This window comes from Hippocampus guttulatus, chromosome 11 (genome assembly GCF_054856545.1).
Source record: "Hippocampus guttulatus isolate MCC_2025c chromosome 11, RoL_Hgut_1.0, whole genome shotgun sequence".
Taxonomy (NCBI): domain Eukaryota; kingdom Metazoa; phylum Chordata; class Actinopteri; order Syngnathiformes; family Syngnathidae; genus Hippocampus; species Hippocampus guttulatus.
In genome coordinates, this window is record NC_141271.1 from 17,403,367 (window position 1) to 17,424,793 (window position 21,427).

The following is a 21,427-nucleotide window of genomic DNA, read 5'->3' on the forward strand; positions in this document are numbered from 1 at the left end:
CGGCGTTTATGTACGCCTCCATTCGTGCGTAGTATATCCTCGTTTCAATTCCACAAACAGGAATTGTAAGAACATCCAGCTCCGCCACCTCACCGCCCCTACCCAAACTGAACCTTCGAGGATTTGGATGGACATCCAGTGTGTTACTGTATTGCATCCATTCGGCGCCTGCGCTGCTTCCTTACAACTGACGTCACACCCAGCATGGCGGTCAAGGTGACTCAGTGACTACTTCTTATCACATATTAACTTTAAAAGACGCTACCGCGAGCGCGTATATTTCGCTGTCGTCCGCGGCGACCGCGGACCTTCCAGGGCGTCATTCAGAAATGTGGCGGACCCCCCGTGAACGCTGCTCGCACTTCCCGGAGCGATGGCCTCCCCCCAGACGTCTTGACGGCGCTGTCACGTTTACTACAAGACGAATTTGTGTTTATTATTATTCCACCGCTGGCTTCGTTCGCTACCATCCGGAGGGTTGTGTTAGCACTCCGCGGATGTTTTGGATCGGTTCCGCCATGCCGGTTTTGCTAAAATCTGAGCTAATCACCAGAGCAAAATAAGTTCATTGATGAACCGGTTGAACCACTAGAGTGTTTGATGAAGAAGCTACATGATAGCGTCTGAAATTGGGCTTGTGTGTGTTACAGGTGAAAATTACAAAAAGAGCCGACCCCCATGAGTTGAAGGCAGTTTTTCTCAAGGTAAGACCAGGGTTTTTTTTTGTGACTTTGTGGTTTGCTGAGGGTGTGTACCGTCTTCCGTGTTATGGTTCACATAGTTTACTTAAAGGTCACACATATGCTTTGACTTTTTGGGGGGAGGGCTGCTTCAACTCGGAATTCTTTCCTCTGTTGGATAGATATTGCAATTTGGTGGAAAACATATTTTTGTTGTGGGCCACATCTGGGCCACATCATTTCTCAAGTCTGTTATGACTGAAAATTATATAAAGGTACCGGTACCTTGACTGACAAGTTTATTTTATTCCGTGACCACGCTTGTGGTATTTCATTCATACATTCCAGCAACATTTTATATATACAGTGTATATATATATACTGTATATATATTTGTCAGTGTTTGATTAAAGAAAAACAGCGCTGTCAAACTAATATATAGAAGACAATGCAAACAAATAAACTTGTTTAATACTAACCCATAATGCAAAACGCCATAGATAGGCTAACACCATGAGTCGTCACGATGTTATAGCCCTTTCAGCAATGGACATTTGAAGACTAACAGTGTATCAACACATCTAGACAGACACTAAAACGAAACTCACAGGCATATTCTCTTCATCCTATTAATAGTCATTTAATTAGTCACTTACAGTCATGGTGACAGTTTTCTTTGTCTTCATGACTGTATTGAACTACCCGGGTGGCCAAGTCGTGCGCACCAAAAGAAGTTGCGAGGAATTAATCACGCACAATGGTTTACATTCTATTTAATTCTTGTATTTAGTTTTTTTTTTTGGGAGGGGGGGTGCTGGGACCTGCAATGAAAATGCTATTAAACCGTATTAATGGCAATTCCATTCACTTCACTCGAAAGACGATTTGCGATAGGACTGTAAAGCGCTCTGTTGTCTGTTACAGCTGCAGCTGTTGTGAAAGTGCTTTATAATTAAAGGTGAATTGTGTTGAGAGTATCTTGAGTTACGCTTGTGCTCTCGGAACAAGTTGTAACTCAAGGTACCGCCCTTTAATGAATTATCTACCGTATTGTGTCAAAAACACTTCTATTTTTGAAATCACGAGTCATGTAAAATTGCGGTGTGTTAAATTTTAAGTAAACGAGGGATTTGATGGAAGGGTGGGGTGTGTTGGTTGTAATAGCGGTTAAAAATGAAGAAAATGTACTATTTTCTGTCAAAATAGTAAGCGTGAACCCGGTCAGGAAGAAATATGAACGAGACATTTGATATGCCTTAGCGAGTCACATAAAGTGATGCAACGGACCTTGAGGTTGACACCTGTTTGCCAGTATGTCTCCTTGGCACACACACACACCATTTTGGAGTGTGAACTCCCTGAAAGTCTCCACGCGGTCTTCAGTCTGCCACAAGAGGACTGACTGTGTAATTTGTGATCCACATTCAGGTGGAAGAGTTAATTACTGCCAGCTCTTTCTGACTGCCTGTATAATTTGATTAAGAACTACTTGAGGCCTACTGTGAGGCTGAATAGAAACACAATAATAATGTGATGGGAGAAAAAGGCAGCACAGCAATAAATTGCCGGGAATGAATAGTTTCACTTTCTCCGTTAATTCGGCAGAGTGCAATAAGATGGAAGCAATGAAAACACTTGGCGTGAAACGTTCCACCCTCGCTGTTTCTGTTTATCTCCGAGCCCCTTTCTGTCTTTCTTGGCTCCTGCTTTGCGATCCCCCAGTCTTTTTTTTTTTTTCTCTTCCATGCCAGTTCATGCGGTGCTTGTGTTCCCTCGGCTATCTCTGCTCCAGCTTGAAACCCGACCCAGACTCTAAAATGGACTGCAAGTCTTGGAGGGTATTTGAGGTCTTAAGTTTAGAACAGAGTAATGCTGGCTCGTGCATATTTTTGCTTCAGAGTGCTGAAGGACGACCAACGCGGCCTTGATGCTTGCGGCTCCTGTGGAGGGTTTTTCCTTCCGTCGGCCTTTATTCAATAAACATTTCCACTTTTCTGGGGGAGGGGGGGGGGCAATGGGATGGTTAGGGTACAGTGTACACCAACACAAAAATATTTAATATCAACAACCAGCACCCAGACACATTATTTTTTTTCTCCCCTCTACACCTTGCGGTCTACATGGGACCAGTTTGCGGACTACCTGTCGACCGCTGATTGAGATAATTAAAATTCAGCTTTCCAATGCAATTATTGAAATATAAACGATTGAAATTCCGTTTCTCGAGGCACATCTTTCGGCCTACAGGCACAGTTGCAAAAAGGTGTTTTTGCATTGTTGCTGCTTTGTTTACGAAAATAGAGCGCTTAATGCTTTTGGTGTTATTTGAATGTTTCCACTCAGTTCTCATGGAACTCATTTCGAAAAAGTGTCTTGAGAGAGTTGCAATTGTATCCGTGGGTTGCAAGTTCAACGGCCACGCAAGTGGGATAAAGTAGCTCTGTGGCATCCCTGAGCATCTGAGCTGAGCCTTAAGGAGACAAAATCAAAACATTTACTGCATTGTCGTTGCAACGACTCGATTCGTCCATCATTTCCGCATCTTTCTCTGAATCTTTACTTTTGGTCTTAGATATTCCGGACAATCATATGCTTGCAACAATGGTTGTTTGGGGAGGGGCCCTTTTCTGTTCCAAGCTTACCTAATGCACAAAGGCATCCAGTTCAGTTCTATCCACCCATTTTCTGTACTTCTGAACGTCATAGCTGAGATTCCAATTCCTTCCGGACTGTGCCTTCAAATCCTGTGCAGGGCTTATTAGGATTACAACATTCCAAGAAACCAGTTCAAGGTGTACCCCGCCTACTGCTTGAAGACAACTGGTATCGACTTCAGCACGCCCACGACCCATTGTTAGGATAAGCGGTTTGGATAATGCATGGATGGATGTACAGTCAAAGGAAGGTCATTTAGAGAATTGTACTTTACTTTGTTTTGTGGCAAATTAACTCATTCAGTACCAGCCAAGTCTGAAAAGACGTTTAAAAACGTCTTTGGGAGTGAATGAGTTAAACATCGGCACCATAGGCTTCAGAACATGCAGGCGATTGTATTTTTGGGAATCCTGCTTCTTGCGCCACTGATCATCTTTCCTAGGAATAGATGGCCCCTTGCTACCACCGCGTGCTGCCCTTTAGACGTTCTTGTGCTTTGACCGAGTCGCTTGGTTCCACCGTGCTAAGGACAAAGAGCAAATCACTCACGGGTGCGAAGCCCCAGCTACTTCATTTCCAACAGCTGTCGGGGATCATTTAAGGTGACACTTTCACCGCAAACATTTTTTTTTTACATTGCATTGCTTTGTGCAAGACATGACTGAAACTTCACAGGGACACGAAGCGGGATTCGTTACAACTTGCACTGCCGGGCATTTAAAAAGGAATGAAAAGAAAAACAGCTTTACGGTCATGGGTGTTTGTTTTTATCCCTCGCACGTCCTTATCCCGACTGTGGTGAAAAAACCCATCCGTGATGAGTCAGCTTTTTCCCTCAAGAGTCGAAATTAAATCAAATTGGAGTATTATTTTAAAACAGTCCTGCGTGGATGTTGTCCACGTACAGTTTTACTTACCATTCAGGGACATTGGTAGTTTACTGGACAAAGGGGTGTAAGGTCATCTTTTGTCATGTGCGCAGTATGCCAGCGTGGTGGAGGACGGGGAGCATTACATGACACCTAAAGACTTTGTGCAGCGTTACCTCGGTCTGGAAACAGAGCTGCAACATAATCCTAAGACAGTGGGCCTGATCGCCGGAGTGGCCGACACCACCAAAGATGGGTGAGTAGCATCCTTCTATCACATTATTCACCATATTAAAGGCCGGTCTTCATAGGATGCATCAGAATTAAAACAAAAAAAAAAAAACAACTTTCAGCTTTCTTTTTCATCATCTGTACGGGAAAAAAAACATTAACACTTTTGGCTGGGAAAGCCAATAAAGCAGCAAGAGCAAGCTGTTGAAGGAAGTACAAAGTACTATTGTCATTGTTACACAGACATTCGATCACACTAATTAATGGCTCACAACAAAATTACAATGAAAGGTAATTGGTTCAATGCCCGTTAATTAGCTAGGAATGCTAACGCAGAGGCTGGATATGAAATTGTAGGCTTAGTGTCACAAATAAATGTAGATACTTGATTTAATTTAAACAAAAAAAAGGGAGGGAAGTGTTCATCCAGCTTTTGGATTGGAAGCGGTTTGATTGTGAAGAGTAAGTGATATGGATGAACTTTGTCGCAACAGGTTGATCTCATTCCAGGAGTTTTTGGCCTTTGAGTCGGTTCTCTGCGCCCCAGATGCCCTGTTCATAATTGCCTTTCAGCTGTTTGACAAGACCGGCACGGGGAACGTTTCTTTTGGTACGTACACATTATGTAGTCTGATGGGGGGGGGGGGGTTTCTGGAGGCAACACCTGCTTATTATCTCTCGGTGACTCTAGTAATCTACAACATTTTATAAGTGACGCATGAGGAGAAATATTCAAATGATATTCACGTTTCACACTTTCAGAGAATGTACGTGACATCTTCAGCCAGACCAGCGCGCATCATCACATTCCCTTCAACTGGGACTGTGACTTCATCAGGCTACACTTTGGCCATAAGAGAAGCAAGAACCTCAGCTACACAGAATTCACCCAGTTTCTGCAGGTCAAATATTGGATCCATCCCGTCAATCCGAAATGGCGCACGGGTGTTTTAATCGAGTCATTAAAATGCAACCTTGAAGCGAGTTGGTTTAGTCTTAGTGGTTTTAAAATGCTCAAGTAGTCGCTTGACGATGCGTGTGGACAAAATGGGCAATTGTGACGGGCGGTGGTGATTACCGTGGATGCCCGGCGGGATGTTAAATTGTCAAAACATTTACCGCGTGTGTTGGGTATGGATCAAACCTAGTCAGGAGAGACGTCTGCCATCCAAAATCTTTGCAACCGTGCTACATTGTGCAGTGTGCATGTGAAGAACAGCTTCTTTTGCATGTTTTGCCACAAGGGATGGAAAAGTGGTTTAATCCGTTGACAGAAAACGAATATTATCAAATCGTAAAGCTTACCTGGGCAATCCCGTACTGACACAGACTCTGCGGCCAGGCCAAGGCAGCGGAGCACAGTTAAACTCTTGCGGGCCACCAAACCTGCTCCAAAGCCACCCGCTGTCCCCCGTTCCACCTGTTGAACAACCTGACAGAACGAAAGGAACCAAATCAGAACGTCAAGTTTTAAATTTTGGTTCACCGTTTGGCATCGGACATTGTCGCTCACACCGTGGCATGGCTGAAACAAAACGTCCAATTGTGACCTCAGAGCTATATGAGAATGATTGAACCACAAGCCACTGATTAGCTAACAAGAAGTGGTGCAAAAAGGAAATAACGGCTGGATATTGCGGTTGACATCGCTATGTCACGCTCTGTTACATGAGCTTTGACAGCAGACGTTGGGCCGGCTCGGGGTCAGCCTTCTTCTGCATCCCTTTCTGATTGCGCGCGTGTCATCGTGAATCATTCCACACGCGCGCGTGCGCACTGTTCGTCGACTCGTAAGCGCTCCGTGCTGTTCCGGCATCGGGCTCCTCGGGACATGCTTTCCATTAGTCTCCAGAGAGACACAGCGATTACCGAAGCCAGTGTCTCTCATTGTCACTTCAGATGACTTTCGCATCTGGGCAACGCTGACATTATTACGCTTTTCTCCTTCAAGGTTCCATTTCACAGCTCACTTATTGTGTGTTGCTCCTCATCACAGGAAGTATCTCTTGTCTTTTGTCAGCGTGACCCACTCGCTCTCTTCCTGTTGTAGGAGCTACAGCTGGAGCACGCCCGCCAGGCTTTCGCCCAAAAAGACAAAGAGAAAATTGGCACCATCACGGCTTTGGACTTCAGCGACATCATGGCCACCATCAGGCACCACATGCTGACTCCATTCGTGGAGGAGAATCTGGTTTCTGTGAGTTGGAAAAAACGTTGTCAGTGCAAATTTTATTTTGAAAATCGCGTGCTATCGAGAAAAAAAAATTGTAAGCTCACGAGGTAGCAAAAATGAATGAAAACACAAAGTTGCATGGAGAGCTTCCTGAAAAAAAGGAGAACAGAACAAATAATGAGACAAAACATTCAACTTTCAGGAAAATACTGACCAATCGCAGGGCACACACAGATAAACAACCATCCGCGTTCACACTCACACCTAGGGACAATTTGGAGCGTTCAATCAGCCTGCCATGCATGCTTTTGGAATGTGGGAGGAAAAAGTCCTGGACCGTATATGGTTGGATCAAAAACACTTTAATCATATTGTTAGCCGGTCGAGAAATCTATAAAGCCAAGTTTTAATCAATCATCCATCCATCCATCCATCCATTTTCAGAACCGCTTGATCCTCACTAGGGTCGCGGGGGGTGCTGGAGCCTATCCCAGCCGTCTTCGGGCAGTAGGCGGGGAACACCCTGAATCAGTTGCCAGCCAATCGCAGGGCACACAGAGACGAACAACCATCCACGCCCACACTCACACCTAGGGACAATTTAGAGCGTCCAATCAACCTGCCATGCATGTTTTTGGAATGTGGGAGGAAACCGGAGCACCCGGAGAAAACCCACGCAGGCCCGGGGAGAACATGCAAACTCCACACAGGGAGGCCGGAGCTGGAATCGAACCCGGTACCTCTGCACTGTGAAGCCGACGCGCTAAGCACTGGACTACCGGGCCGCCCTGCATTTATTTATTTTTTTGAAACAAACACAAGCAATAAATTAACTTGCGTTGCAATTAAAGATATGAGGTACCCGTACATGCAATGCATCGTTTTGGTCTGTTAGGTTAGGCTTACGCAGTTCCCCAAAATGTTAAATGAGCAACCATACTTCAAATTAAAGGCCTCTGACCTATTTTGATGTTTCCCTCCAGGCGGCCGGAGGCGGTACCTCCCACATGGTGAGCTTCTCCTACTTCAACGCCTTCAACGCCCTCCTCAACAACATGGAGCTGATCCGCAAGATCTACAGCACCCTCGCCGGCACGTATAAAGACACGCTGGTCACCAAAGGTAGTCCCCCGATGCCACCCGTCAACCTCGCCACTCACAACCATGCGCTTTGCTCGCCGCGACTGAATAATCATCAGCCTGGATTTGATTCTGTAGCTGTGTGATCATGTTTAACTGTCTTGACAGAATGGTGTGAGTGACCACACAGGGAACATTTTCTGTAGCTCTAAATTACCAAGGTAAATGAAAACGTTTGACCTGGTAATCAGACCACTTCCCCTAACATGTAGATCTGTGTAACTGATAGTCGTGCTGTCAGCCACCATCTACTCCTCAGTGTTTCCTCTTAAGATACTCCACTTTTGTCCCCTCCTCCCCACCCACCGTTGTGGTATTTGCAAATAATTGAGTTGCAATCGGCAGAGCTTCTGAGTAACTTGCACTTTCCAGTCACCCGGATAACACGTCATTACAGCACTCATGGATAGAGAAGATTCCTTGCCTTTAAAAAAATAAAATAAAAAATCATGAAATGATCTTCCAGCACTGTTGCTATTAATGGACTGCCTTGAAAATGCAGAACAACCTATTGATTTAGATTTAGAATTTCCTCCAACGGCGTGCTGCATAGATACCGCACCTTTCATTTCACTGGAAAATAAATTGTATTTGCAAATACTATCCAGCACATGAACAAAAATTTTTTTTTGGTTTTTTGTTTTTTTTTGGGGGGGGGGGGAGTTTAACAATCCACCATGACAGCCTTTTCCCTATTTTTCTTTCTATCATTTTAGAGGAGTTTGTCCACGCTGCCAATAAGTTTGGTCAGATCACTCCAATGGAGATCGACATCCTGTACCAACTCGCCGGTCTCCACACTCCCTCGGGGTACGTTTCGCAGGAGTCTGTCGCGATTGTTGTTGCGTCGCGCCAATTCGGCGCGTCGGTGGTGTTATTTGAAACATCTTCGCTTTCTGTTGTTTTCATTAGTTCCTGAGATCTCGGCATGGGCCAAGAGGGTATCTCTTTCTTCAATTTTGACACATTTTGCCAAGTAATTTTCCCACTGGTAGAGCAACTATTCACTCATTTAAGATTTCAGCTACTTGTGCATTTGGAACGCATGCACAAGTAGCTGTAGCATGCACAAAAGTCAAAAGATGTCTTGCGGCCATATTCATGTTCACATTTGATATCAGTGCAGCATTTGTTGCAGTTTTTCCCCTTAACTTCTATACATCACCTGTCTGTTTGACCAAATAATGACACCATTTTCTACCCCCGTCACGGGAATTTAGTAGGATTTTGTACTGGAATGTCTTGATTCGTATTTTGGGGGGGTAGTTTTCGGGTTCCCGGTTGACGTGGCACAAAACGATCAGATTCCCCTATGGATAGTTTTGCCCTTGCAAACAATTTAAATAGCTTCATCCATCCATCCATTTTCTGATCCGCTTTATCCTCACAAGGGTCGTGGGGGTTGCTGGAGCCTATCCCAGCCGTCTTCGGGCACTAGGCGGGGTACACCCTGAATCGGTTGCCAGCCAATTGCAGGGCACACAGAGACGAACAATCATCTGCACTCACATTCACATCTACGGACAATTTCGAGTGTTCAATTAGCCTGCCATGCATGTTTTTGGAATGTGGGAGGAAACCGGAGTACCCGGAGAAAACCCACGCAGGCCCGGGGAGAACAAGCAAACTCCACACAGGGAGGCCGGAGCCGGAATTGAACCTCTGCATTGTGAGGTCGACGCGCTAACCACCCTAAATAGCTTCATACGAATCATAATAAACGGTGACTGCGGCTGTTACTTTATCAAGAAAACAGTCGACAAGCATTATGATGAGGAGTCGAGCCTATTTCTGAAAAACACCTTTGCTGCACGGTGCCATTCACCCAGCTTGTCTGTCACGTCATTTTCAAGCCGGGAAAAGTTTTCTGGAAAATGTTCCATCGCAACACAACAGGTCTGTACTTTTTCCTGCCCTAATTCCCTTGCCTCCCCCTTGCTCTTGTGCGTGAAGGCGGCTCAACCACAGCGACATCGAGAGGATAGCCCCGCTGGAAGAAGGAGAGATGCCTTACCACCTTGCCGAGGCCCAGAGACAGGTAGCATTCTGACACCTTTTATCTAAGCTTCTCTTCCGAGACCTCTGCCTTCTCCTTGCACAGTAGCACACGCACAAAAAAAAAAAAAAAGCTTCAAGAGGATGTTCCGTAAGTGAATTAGCAGAGTGCCCACGTTTTTTCTCTCCCCTTGTGAAGTGCATTACTTAAACTCCCAGATGAAAGTAGAGCAATTACATTTATAGAGGAGGAATGGATTGTTGCACCTCTCCTCGCACGCATCCACTGTCGTCTCGCATCTGCGAGGCTGATAAAAGGCAGGGGATTTTAGAGGCCTTTAGCGAGGTCCGCTAATGGCATGAAGAAGTTGGGGGGGGGAGGATCACGCCAGCTGCGAGAACAACAATCTTGCCTTCACTGCATGACTCGCTTCCCTGTCGGGCTGTGGTCAGAACTACCCCAGGCCAGCGTTGCTCTTGGGATGTCTCAGAGGTCTGGAATTTGATTCTTCCGGGGCGATGCGACCATCCCAAGGCCTACCCTCAGCGGAAGTATGCTAATTGTTTGAAACCTTTGATCAAGTCCTGGATCTTGATAGCATGCAACTCCGCATCTGGCAGGGAGGGAGGGAGGGGGGGGGGGGAGCGATATGTTGTGCTCATGTCTGGGAGAAGTTAGTCACCACTTCAGCACACACACACGCTTGGAGATATTTATCTATACATGGAAAAGGCTCGGAGGGCTAATCTGTTAGCCCCCGCGCCGCTGTGAAAACAAAGAGGCCCCGCTTTCAACATCAAACATGAATACAGCCAAGCAAGCCGATAAGAAAGAAATGACGCTTTGTGAAAATCAAAGCACTCTGGTCCCTCCACGTGTAGCTTCTGAGGGGAAACTCCAGGTCATGTGGTCAATTACCAAATCCTGAATGGGATTGTCCGAACTACTGTTGAGCTTCTTTCTTTCCACTTGTAGCAGTTACAGTTGGCCTATCGAGTCGTTCCTTCTGGGGGGGGGAAAAAACAGCTTAGACTGGCATGCTAGCAAATGCTGTTGTTGTTGTTGCTGTTTTTTGTGTTGGCCTTGCTGGCATGGAAGCCCATTCCTGACAGTAAATATTGTATAAAAAATATATATACTGTGTATATATATATATAGAGAGAGAGAGAGAGAGAAAATAAGAAGCCCCCCCAAAAAGTATTTATTTATTTTATCAGAAGCCTATTTCCGCCATTGTTTTGTTTCCCTTCCTTGCCGTTTATAGGAAAAGTTGCAACAACAAAAAAAGTAACATGAAGCACCAAAGATACTCTTGGAAGGGTGTCAACGAAGCTTTTCGGAGGTACCCACAACCTTCAGAAAGTCAACTTTTAGATTCCTGCTGAGTGCGACATGGACTTCATGTAACTGTTTCTTGCTTATATGGATGAGCCTGCGCATGAAGGTGGTCTGACATTTTTTTTTCAATGGCAAAAACAATAATCCACTGTCAGAAACTGGCTTCTGACAGGGGGAAAAAAAAACTTTTTTTGACTGGCGCGAATGGAGACACTTGGACAATGGGATTCGAACCACTGACCCACTCCACAACTTAGCCACAGTCGCATCCCGGCTCGGATTGTCTGCTGTCAAAGTGTGTGTATCTGAAATTGCTCCTTGTTATCATGGCGGCATACTCCTCCCAATCTTCGCATATTTGACCTCCGCTGTCTTTTTTTTCCTCTCCCATAGCATACTCCTGAATCCTCCCGGCCCATTTGGCTCCAGGTCGCGGAATCCGCCTACAGGTTCACTCTGGGCTCAATTGCTGGAGGTGAGTGACACGTCTGCCGCCGAGAAGGGTAACTTTACCCGGCCAGACGGACAAGCCTGAGATTCCGGGGCCGGCCATTGTGCTGCGGGGCGAGGAGCTGCGATATGAGGCTCCCGCATTGTGCGGCCGTGCCACTGCTGGCTCCAGGCTGTCGTCGGAAGCTTTGGAGTATCACAAATCTTCCGGAACCGAGCTCCCTGGAATCCCCGTCTAATTACGCCGGCAGGAATTGATACAAGGAATCTCTGACATAACTCGCCCCGAGACAGGAGCTGATTGTGCGTATGCGTGTCAGTTTAAAGCTAGTTTAGATCAGCGTAGCAGACATCATTAATCACGGGACTGGATGAAACTAGCTCGTCTTTTGGATGCTAATGAGCCACTTCTCAGCTGCGGCGCTGATGGGGCTGTTTGCAAGCAGGATTTATTCCACTTGCTGGACTTCCGTCTTCCCGATTGATTTATTTATTTAAATTCAGGAGTCGGGAAGGTACGGATCTCTGCCACTGTCCTGAATTGGATGAAATTCGACTTTGTTGTCGATATTCACATAGCACGTTACATCACAAAACCATAGAGCACAGGTGTCAAAGTCAAGGCCCGGGGGCCAGATCTGGCCCGCTATGTCATTTTATGTGGCCTGCAGGAGCAAATCATGTGTGTCAACTTTCATGATCCTTGCTGAAATCTGTACCGAAATTTCCAATTGTCATGGGTAATAAATAACGTTGAGATTTTGCATCGGCCCTCCGAGGGAAGCCGTAACTTTGAAGTGGCCCGCGACAAAAAATGAGTTTGACATCCCTGCCATAGAGGCAATGTGTGAAGTCATATTTTATCATTCCTACTTGTGATACAAATGTAAACGAGGTTGACCGTCATAAAAGGCGCACTCACCCCGACTTACGGTATGTCGACGTTTATTGATTTGTTTTATCCAATCGGATTTCAACCTCTCTGTGTTGCCATGTCAGTCTAATCTTCTCATCTGTCGTGCCGACGGATGCAACTTAAAAGTCCATTCGCAGTTGGACTTTTCCGTCATCAGAATTCAAATTCGTCTTCGTGGGGCCAGAACTCTGGTCCTTGACGCTGTTAACTTATTTCTGCCGTCTGATGCGTTGGTCAGAGCCAGCCAAGGTTGACTCGCTAAACAGATCTGTCGCGATCCGCATACATGAATACATTTAATAAAAGCCTCTGTGGTGAGTAGGATTTATTATTTCACATTTTGTCATGCTTTTGTTATTGGATAAATATTGATTACATTTTTTTTTAACTCATTCACTCCCAAAGACGTTTTTAAACGTATTTTCAGACTTGGTACAGAATTGGCTGGTACTGAATGAGTTAATATTGAAGGTTTCTATAATGTGGGTGAATTCTCCAATGAAGGCCCAGGTACCAAACGCACGGCCCGCCGCTGCAATTTAGCACAGAACATGCAATTACACACACACACACACGGGTCAATACAGCATCAAATATTCACCTATGGATGAATTAAATGTGTGTTGTCTAGCCACGGGTGCCACCGCTGTGTATCCCATCGACCTGGTCAAGACTCGCATGCAGAACCAGCGCTCCACGGGCTCCTTGGTGGGCGAGCTCATGTACAAGAACAGCTTCGACTGCGCCAAGAAAGTACTGCGCTACGAGGGCTTCTTTGGATTCTACCGAGGTAATCGATAGCTCATCAGAATTCTCTGCGAGAAAAACGGAGCCGTCGAACAAACATCCGCGCGGCGAGCGCATCGGAAAAAAGCGTCCAGGCGCTCAGGTTTGGCGCCGCGCTCTTTGCTAATTGATACCAGAAACCTTTCGCGCTCCCGCTTCAGCGGTGAATAAAGCAACACCCGGGGGTCGAGTTTTCATTATGTCCTCGGCGAGCCCCCCCCAGAGGACAATGAGCGGCAGAGTAGCAGCGCCGTGTGATCTCGTTCAGACCGGATGGCGTTAATGGCGCTGAGGGGTTGGGCGACACAACACTCTCGCCCTGGGGGCGCTTCACATGGAAGAAGTCAAGACTGCCACCTACTGCTGCCTTCACTGACGCGGCTCTTTATTGCTCTCCTTCTCCTCTTCCTCACTTGACGAAAGAGGTTTTTGTGGCGGCGTTCCAGTAGCAGTCACTCAGCAGCTCCTGTACAAGCCGAGCTGGCTTGATGAAAGACGCACGACGGTACGGCGCGGCGGCCGCAACCACCCAGGCTGCGCATTGTTTGACTGTTCGTCAATGTGTGAATGCTGAGAGAGTCACACTGACGCTATTCTGGAACATCAGCCAAAAAAAAAAAGTTTCAATGCGCGCAGTGTTGACAGATTAGAATTCAGTGAAAGAAGCGTGGTGGTTCTAAAATTTAGAAAGATTTTTTTTTTCCTTTCACTTCAATATTAATGAACATGCGCTTATTTTTTTTCAAGGTCCTTTTTCCATATGTTTTTTTTTAAACAAACATAAGCAAGAAATTCATCTGCAAAACAGTAAACAATATCAGGCGTATTTTACATCGTTTGCTTTTCTAGGTTAGGATGATGCAAAAATAACAGCAAATTATTATGAGATTCAGTTCGTCGTTAACCTACCAAACACTTTTACCCGCCGTCTTTTAAGCGTTCACAAAATTCGACCAAACAAGTGTCCTAAATCGCATTACAATAGTCATGCAAACATATTTGCGGCGCTATTACTTCAATATTTCGTTTTGTCACGAAACGTTGACGCGTAAACATGTGTCGACATCACTTCTTAAAAGCTCAATGTATCGATGGCACGATACAAATAATTCCATAAAATATGCATACGTATAAAAAAAATAAATCCTACCAATGACCAAAGTGACGCTTTTATTTTCTTACTATCACATTAAAAAGTGTGTACCGACGTACAGAGATGCAATTAACCAACAACGAATTGAATTTTTATTTTTTTGATAATATAGCATATATGGTCATCAGCTGGTGCCCCCCCCAACCGTCTTGCCTTGTCTCATAAAAAAAACGAATAATACCTATTTGATGTTTTATGAATCGTACGCGTTAAAGTCAACCTCCAAAGTTTCAAATTCATGCACGGGTCCTACGCGAACGTGAAGAGTCCCGTCGAAATGTGTCATTTGGCCTTATCGCTCAATAAAGACGAAACATTCATTTCGACTTCGGCTTTGACTCTCCCAATGGCACCCTTATGAATATTTTTCAGGCCTCCTCCCGCAGCTCATCGGCGTGGCCCCGGAGAAAGCCATCAAACTCACGGCAAGTCATTCCCCCTCGGCGCCGCTTTAGAGTGCATCCAAAACGCCGCTGTGAAGAACCAGCTTTGCGGATGAAAAAACACGCATGGTAGCGGGCGCACTTTGCAATCAAGACACCGCTTTGAGCACAAGTTCATTTTAATGCTTCGCTATCAAGGGTGGGATTGTGTGTCTCATTTGCTTTTTTTTTGTTCTGCCCCCCCCCCCCCCCCCTCCTCCTCCTCTCAGATGAATGATTTAGTCAGAGACAAGTTCACCAAACAAGATGGTTCCGTCCCTCTGGCAGCTGAAATTCTAGCCGGCGGATGTGTAAGCACAACTTTAATATGTATATTTTCAACCTTCATTCAGCAGCATCTCTCATATGAAGTGAACTGAAAATGGAAAATAAATACTGTAGTTCCCTGCAGGCAACACAGTACTACATTCAGCTCGCTTTCACTGTCAGATTATTATTTTTTTAAGGACGATGCCGAATAGCGGCACCGATAATCAGCGCATCCCGACTTCAAAGACGGCAAGTCAAAGTGGGTAGTAAGTTAACTCATGGTATTGCTTTTGTTTGTTCAAAAATACACGGGAAGAGGGCCTTGGGAAAAAAAATCGCATATTAACTCGCAATCACAATATTTAGCGGTAGGGGCGGGGGGCACAATTCGATTATTTTTCAAAAGAGCCCTAATTCCGACGGATTGTGCATGTCTAATGCCACATTGCCGACGCGAGCTGCGTTTCCTGCCATCCGCTGGCCGGCCGGAGGTTGTGAAGGGAACCAGGCTGGCTGCGGAGAAGAGCCCCGCAGGTTGCTGGCGGGGTCCGCGGGGGTCGCAACCCCTGTCAGGGTGTAATTGGAGCAGAGGCCCCGCAGGGTCCCGGCCGAAGCCGGTTCTTGCTCATTTGTGATTGAGTTTGACAGCGTCGTGCATACCTGAAGCCCGCCAACATGGCCACTGACACCGCAGGATGTTTCTTGGACAAACCGTGGACGGGATATGTCCCATCTGGGGACTTTCGAAGTCTTTATCGGATTTGCCCCCCCATGAAAGGCTGCCACATGATGGCTGGCATCAGAGAAGTTGAGAAGATAAAAGCGGGGGGGGGTGAGCGCATCCATCTTCAGAGCAGCGGATATTCCCCCACCCCGCCCCTCCGTGTTCCACTTTAAAAATGACTAAATGCGCCCAAGCTTTTTTTAGATCCTAGCTCGGATGTTTACAGATAAGACCCCTGCCCTAAATGTCACCAGCGGCCATCCTGAGGCCTGATTAGCTTTTCAGGGAGGGGGGTGGGGGGGGGGGGGGTGATAAATGTGCCTGAGTCACAGGGCGCCGTGCCTCGGGCTGAGCCGTCCAGGGGTGATTCGGCGCCCCCGCTTTCGTGGGTGAAATTGGGAAGTGTGCGGGGCCGGGCCAGCTCGCTCGCTGGCCCCCGCCACAGGAGGTGCCTCGGGGGGAGGAGAGGGCAAGAGGGCCTGTGCCAGGGTCACAGCCTCCCGAGCGTGAACCGGGGGCCGCTCCTCACTCCACGTCTGCTCCGACCTGACCCTTGTCGCTTCCCCAACAATGCCCGCATTACTTCCTGCTCCTCCCATGGCCGACGCCTGACAGCGTGAAACTGCGGCGGCGGTGAAAAGTGGCTTTTGTGCTGTCATAATTTCGCAAATCCCATTAGGGGCAAACGCTTACACATCATAATCATCTTCACACGTCCGCGCGCGGACTCACTTCAGCGCCCGGGTTGAACTCCTGCTCTATTTGCAATCATTGAAATCACCTTTTTTTTCCCGCCTCCATTGTTGCTTCCCACAGGCCGGAGGCTCCCAGGTGATTTTCACCAACCCTCTGGAGATCGTAAAGATCCGCCTGCAGGTGGCCGGAGAGATCACCACGGGCTCCAGGGTCAGCGCCCTCAATGTTGTACGAGAACTGGGCTTCTTTGGCCTCTACAAGGTGGGTCGAGAAAACCTGGGTCGGGCTGTCTGTCACACAAGGGCGGAGGACACACAACACACAAAAGAAAAAAGAAAAAACATCAAGAGTTTGCATGGTGCACTGTTGGAAAACACACAGACTGTGAGATAGGATGCTGTTTTGTTCCCTTTTAAAGTCCCCGAAAAGAAATTTGACACACCGCAGACAAGTCAAATGTCAAATTTGAATGATTACAAAGATTGCAGATTCACTCTAAAAACAACATAAATTGGGTCGAAAGGGCTTATTCATTGGTGAGTAACACACCAAACAACTCAAAACATCAATACAGTAATTGACAAAACGATTCAATGAATGTACCAAATAGTATCAGGACTTGATGTAAATGCTTGCTGGATTACAGTCAAGAACATAGCGGGCCGTACTTTTCGCACCGCTGGATTAATCGTTCAGTTGTAACAAATGTTGAATTATTTCTTTTTAATTTAAACTACTTATACTGACATGAAAGGGACAATTACAAGTCGACTTACAAGCTTCCTTTTTCAGCAACGTAGATTGCAATTTGTGAAAATCTGCTTTCGATCACAGAATTTTAAAATTGTTTTCGTTTTACTGTTCCCCCACACAATTTATACGTCTCAAAAGATACTTTAAATTAGCCCAACATATATATATATATATGCTAACGGCAAACATAAAAATGAGCTGTACATATTGTTGAGCATGTTGATGTGCACGTGCTGAGAAGAGGCGGGGTTTGCTGGTGTGGGCGTGGCTTGGCACATGACATTCTCGCTGCATTTAATAAACAACTAAAAAAACGCGTCAACGTTGTTGACGCCGACTGTATTTTCCTGCTTGTGGGGGCATCACACATCAGTCTGTTTGTGTAAAACGTGCAAAAGTGCAAACCAGGTAACCGGGCCCTGTTTGTTTGCTGAAGTTGTTTTACCTTGAATCCGAGAAGGCGTCTCTCGTTGTAGATTTTAGCCGTGGAGTCTCCCTATTTATGTCTCAGTTGGGTGTGTCCCCTGGTCACTCATTCGCCAGCCAAGCCTGGCAACAACAATGGAACGATTGTGACCACACATATTACAATGTGTAAACAAAACAAAACAAAAGCAAAAAATATATATAGTGGTGGGGGAAACGAGGAATCGCAACATAGTGGATTTCACTGGATATCGACAAAAAAAACCCCCTGAAATTAGGATTTTACTGTTTTTTTAAATCAATAAATTGTTTTTATGGTTCATTTGCCTTTATTTTAGCATAAATCGAATTTTAACATGGCCAAACCATTTAGCAAATCTGATATTGTTTATTTCTATATTGTGTTTATTGGAAAAAGAAAAATACATGGGAGAGGACCTTGGGGCGGGCAAAAAAAATCGCAATTTAAATGAAATATGGACAATGCACGTCACAACTCCATCCTTGCATTTGTTTCATGCTTAGTAATGCTGTGGAGTTGTCGTGCATTTTGTGTCTTCCGGCACGGCGGACCGAATCGGAATTTCAAATGTCAACCTCAAACGCCACTTGTGCTGTTTGCAATTTTTCCAAACAGTGTTGAACAGGCAAAAAAAAAAAAATAATAAATCGATGAGCGAGGGCCTCCCTCGTTGGAACTTGCTGCTGCTCCTGCTACCGCTTTTCCACATTCTTGTGGCTTCCCCGGCAGGCCAAGTCACGCAGTCGTCGTTTGACGCCGAGCAGGCAGGCAGTGTGTGGCCCCGAAAGAAAACACACGGCAAAATAGTTCCCCAAAATGCTGACTTCCTCTCGGCAGAAGCAGAGTGTGATGGATGTCTCCGCCTCGAGGAGCGTCGACTCCATCAACCTGAAAGTTGCCTTGAGGCGGAATGAGACGGGGCCCCTATACCGCAAGACAACAGCACCCCCCCCCAACAACCAAGCTATCCCGCCTGCGCGTATTCCAAATGATCCATTGTATGTGTTGTGTTTTTAGGGAGCTAAAGCCTGCTTCCTGAGGGATATCCCCTTTTCGGCCATCTACTTCCCTGTGTACGCCCACACCAAACAGATGCTTGCGGACGACGCGGGAGAAGTGGGGGCGCTACAGCTGCTCACTGCTGGAGCCATTGCAGGTACAGTACTGTATAGCGAAGCCTCGTTTGATGCTTCAAGAGGTGATGGAGGACAGTAAGGCGATTCTGGTCATAATCTGTCTTTTTTTGTGGCGGGGGGGTAATGAATCAGACTTTGAAAATCTAGAGCCTGAACCCTTGTGAGTTTTTTTTAACACTTTTCAGATCATCAAAACAAGGTATGATGACAGCTGATTCAAAATCCCCCTGCGACAAAAAAAGTACAGGCGACCGTTGAGCCAACACTTGCAACCTGAAACGAAACCTTGACGAACTCTAACATGAACACGCCTTCGAAAACACTGTACACTACAACCAATGTATACTCCTCCGTTCATGCCACCTAACATAATACAAAATACCGTAGATGGGCTAATGAAAATTAGCATAGCCATTCCAATAATGATAACCTTCAAACAACTTACAAAGCAGCAACGCATTCACAAGGTATATTCTCTCTGCCCTGGGAGAACAACAAATATGAAAACAGCAAAATGGAGTGCCTTGTTCCACTGTGCAACAAAATACAAGGTCATATACACGTTTGTCATCGGCTGTCGAGGCCACAAAAAAAAAAAAAAAGCAGCATAGCATCTTCTCATATGAGACAAAACTGTCAACTTGAACAATATGATCAAGACAATTTTTAGATGAAGTGTACAGTCGGCCCACTTACGTATGTCTTGCACGGATTCCTCACATGCATCGCCGCTTCATTCGCCGTTTGTCAATTGCTCCCGAAAAGGCGTCCCCGCAGCATCGCTGGTGACCCCCGCCGATGTCATCAAGACGAGACTGCAGGTGGCGGCCCGAGCCGGCCAGACCACGTACAACGGAGTGATCGACTGCTTCAGGAAGATCCACAAGGAGGAAGGGTTCAGGGCCTTTTGGAAGGGCGCCACAGGTCAGCCATATTGATTCCCGCATACCTTACATCGCACGGAACATTCGACGTTTTGTTCGTCTATTCACAGGAAAACAACAAATTATTCAAATTTTACACTCTTTTTGTATTTGTCATGCGTGATAAATAACCTTGAGATTTAGTAAGAATTGCTTTGTTCCACTTTTTACGGTCACTTGAGCAATAATTGGGCAAACTATGATCTGTGTCATTGACTTTGACTTTCAAAACTCATTTTGTTGTTTATATTCCAAATTTAGGTTCACCATCATAAAATGGGAGGCTGTAACTACCAAGTGGCTTGCTACAAAAAGGAGTTTGACACCCTGAACACTAAACCTTCAGGCTGCTGCTATAAACACCCCAAAAATAATCAGAAAAAGCCTACGAGAACATCTGAACTTTATTTTGGTTAATCAGATGCCACTTTAAATGGTCGCGGGGGTGTGCTGACTTCCAATTATCTGCGTCTGATTGTGAGTGGTTAATTTTGAACACCGCCACAAACCAGTGATAAGAGGGTGTCCGTTATCTCAGTTTATAATAATCTGTGGTAAGTTTTTTTTTTAAACTAAATTGTTGGTTACATGAATTGTGGAGAAAGTCTTTAAATGATTTACCTTCATTTTTATACGTACAACCTGACATTTCAACACTTTTTTTTTTAACATGCAGTCATATTAAAACCTCTGCCTGTCTTTGTTTCAGCTCGGGTTTTCCGATCTTCACCACAGTTCGGCGTCACCTTGGTGACCTACGAACTGCTGCAGAGATGGCTAAATATCGACTTTGGCGGCCAGTAAGTATTCCGACGACTAGGGCTGAACAAATAATCTCAAAAATAATTGCATATTAAATAGCAATCACAATATGGGGGAGAGTATCGGTTAGAGATTGTTTCTCAACGCGAATCCAACTTCCTCTTGCAGTCACCCGGCGGGATCCCACCCCACCCCCAAATCGACAGACCTTCCTCCCATTAGTGCCGACCACGTGGGCGGATACCGTATGGCGGCCGCCACGTTTGTGGGCGTGGAGCGAAAGTTTGGCCTTCAGTTGCCCAAGTTTCAAGATTCCGGAGCGGCGGCCGCCAAAGCATCAACACTGTGAGCTGCGACGTGACTCCGAGAGTTGCTTCCTCCTGCAAAATGGGTTCAAGTGACTTTCCTTTGAAAATGCTGCATGAAAATGGCTTTTTTTTTTGGGAGGGGGTGGGGGTGTTTATTTTGCAAGGCTTGCACAATTTGTACATACTGTACTTCTTTTTAGAGGAACATTATGACATTACAAAAGATTGTGACTGCACTTTGATCGTATGCCAAAGCGCTTGAGTGGTGTTGGTGCATGTGTCTGCAATGTACAGATGTTTTTAAAAGTGTTTATTTTCATCCGGGGCAATCGTTTCAAATGTATTTATTTTATTGGAATAAATGGTTTCAAAACTGTTTCTGATGTGTGGAAAAATAGATTTGACGTTGGCAGCTACCCACTCGCCCAATCAGTAGAGTACACTGAAGCCCCATGGGGCGGGGATCAAAACTATTCTCGTTCTTATCTGAAAAATGTAGCTATTCACTGTTTTTAGTGCGTTGTGGTACTGCTTTGGTACCATCTAGTGGTATCCTGGTGCTATGGAACTGCTGAAGTGAGTTGAGGAGCTTCATTTT

General features: G+C 45.8%; 1 protein-coding gene across 1 annotated transcript; it reads left to right on the forward strand.

The window, feature by feature from the left end:
• Positions 1 to 25: 25 nt before the first annotated feature.
• LOC147198408 (electrogenic aspartate/glutamate antiporter SLC25A12, mitochondrial-like) lies at positions 26 to 21,205 on the forward strand. Its single transcript, XM_086123074.1, has 18 exons — positions 26 to 216; positions 651 to 704; positions 4,318 to 4,460; positions 4,930 to 5,045; positions 5,198 to 5,337; positions 6,486 to 6,632; positions 7,592 to 7,730; positions 8,465 to 8,558; positions 9,702 to 9,786; positions 11,476 to 11,557; positions 13,080 to 13,238; positions 14,760 to 14,812; positions 15,040 to 15,120; positions 16,620 to 16,760; positions 18,718 to 18,856; positions 19,602 to 19,760; positions 20,469 to 20,559; positions 20,690 to 21,205. Exons 1-18 carry the CDS (start codon positions 205 to 207, stop codon positions 20,868 to 20,870), a joined length of 2,016 nt encoding a protein of 671 aa, XP_085979200.1. The 5' UTR covers positions 26 to 204; the 3' UTR covers positions 20,871 to 21,205.
• Positions 21,206 to 21,427: the final 222 nt, after the last annotated feature.

Coding starts and splice junctions, on each gene's coding strand:
- LOC147198408 (XM_086123074.1), top strand. Junction 11,558..13,079: donor TCTGGGCTCAATTGCTGGAG/GTGAGTGACACG, acceptor TGTGTTGTCTAG/CCACGGGTGCCACCGCTGTG. Junction 20,560..20,689: donor AATATCGACTTTGGCGGCCA/GTAAGTATTCCG, acceptor TTCCTCTTGCAG/TCACCCGGCGGGATCCCACC.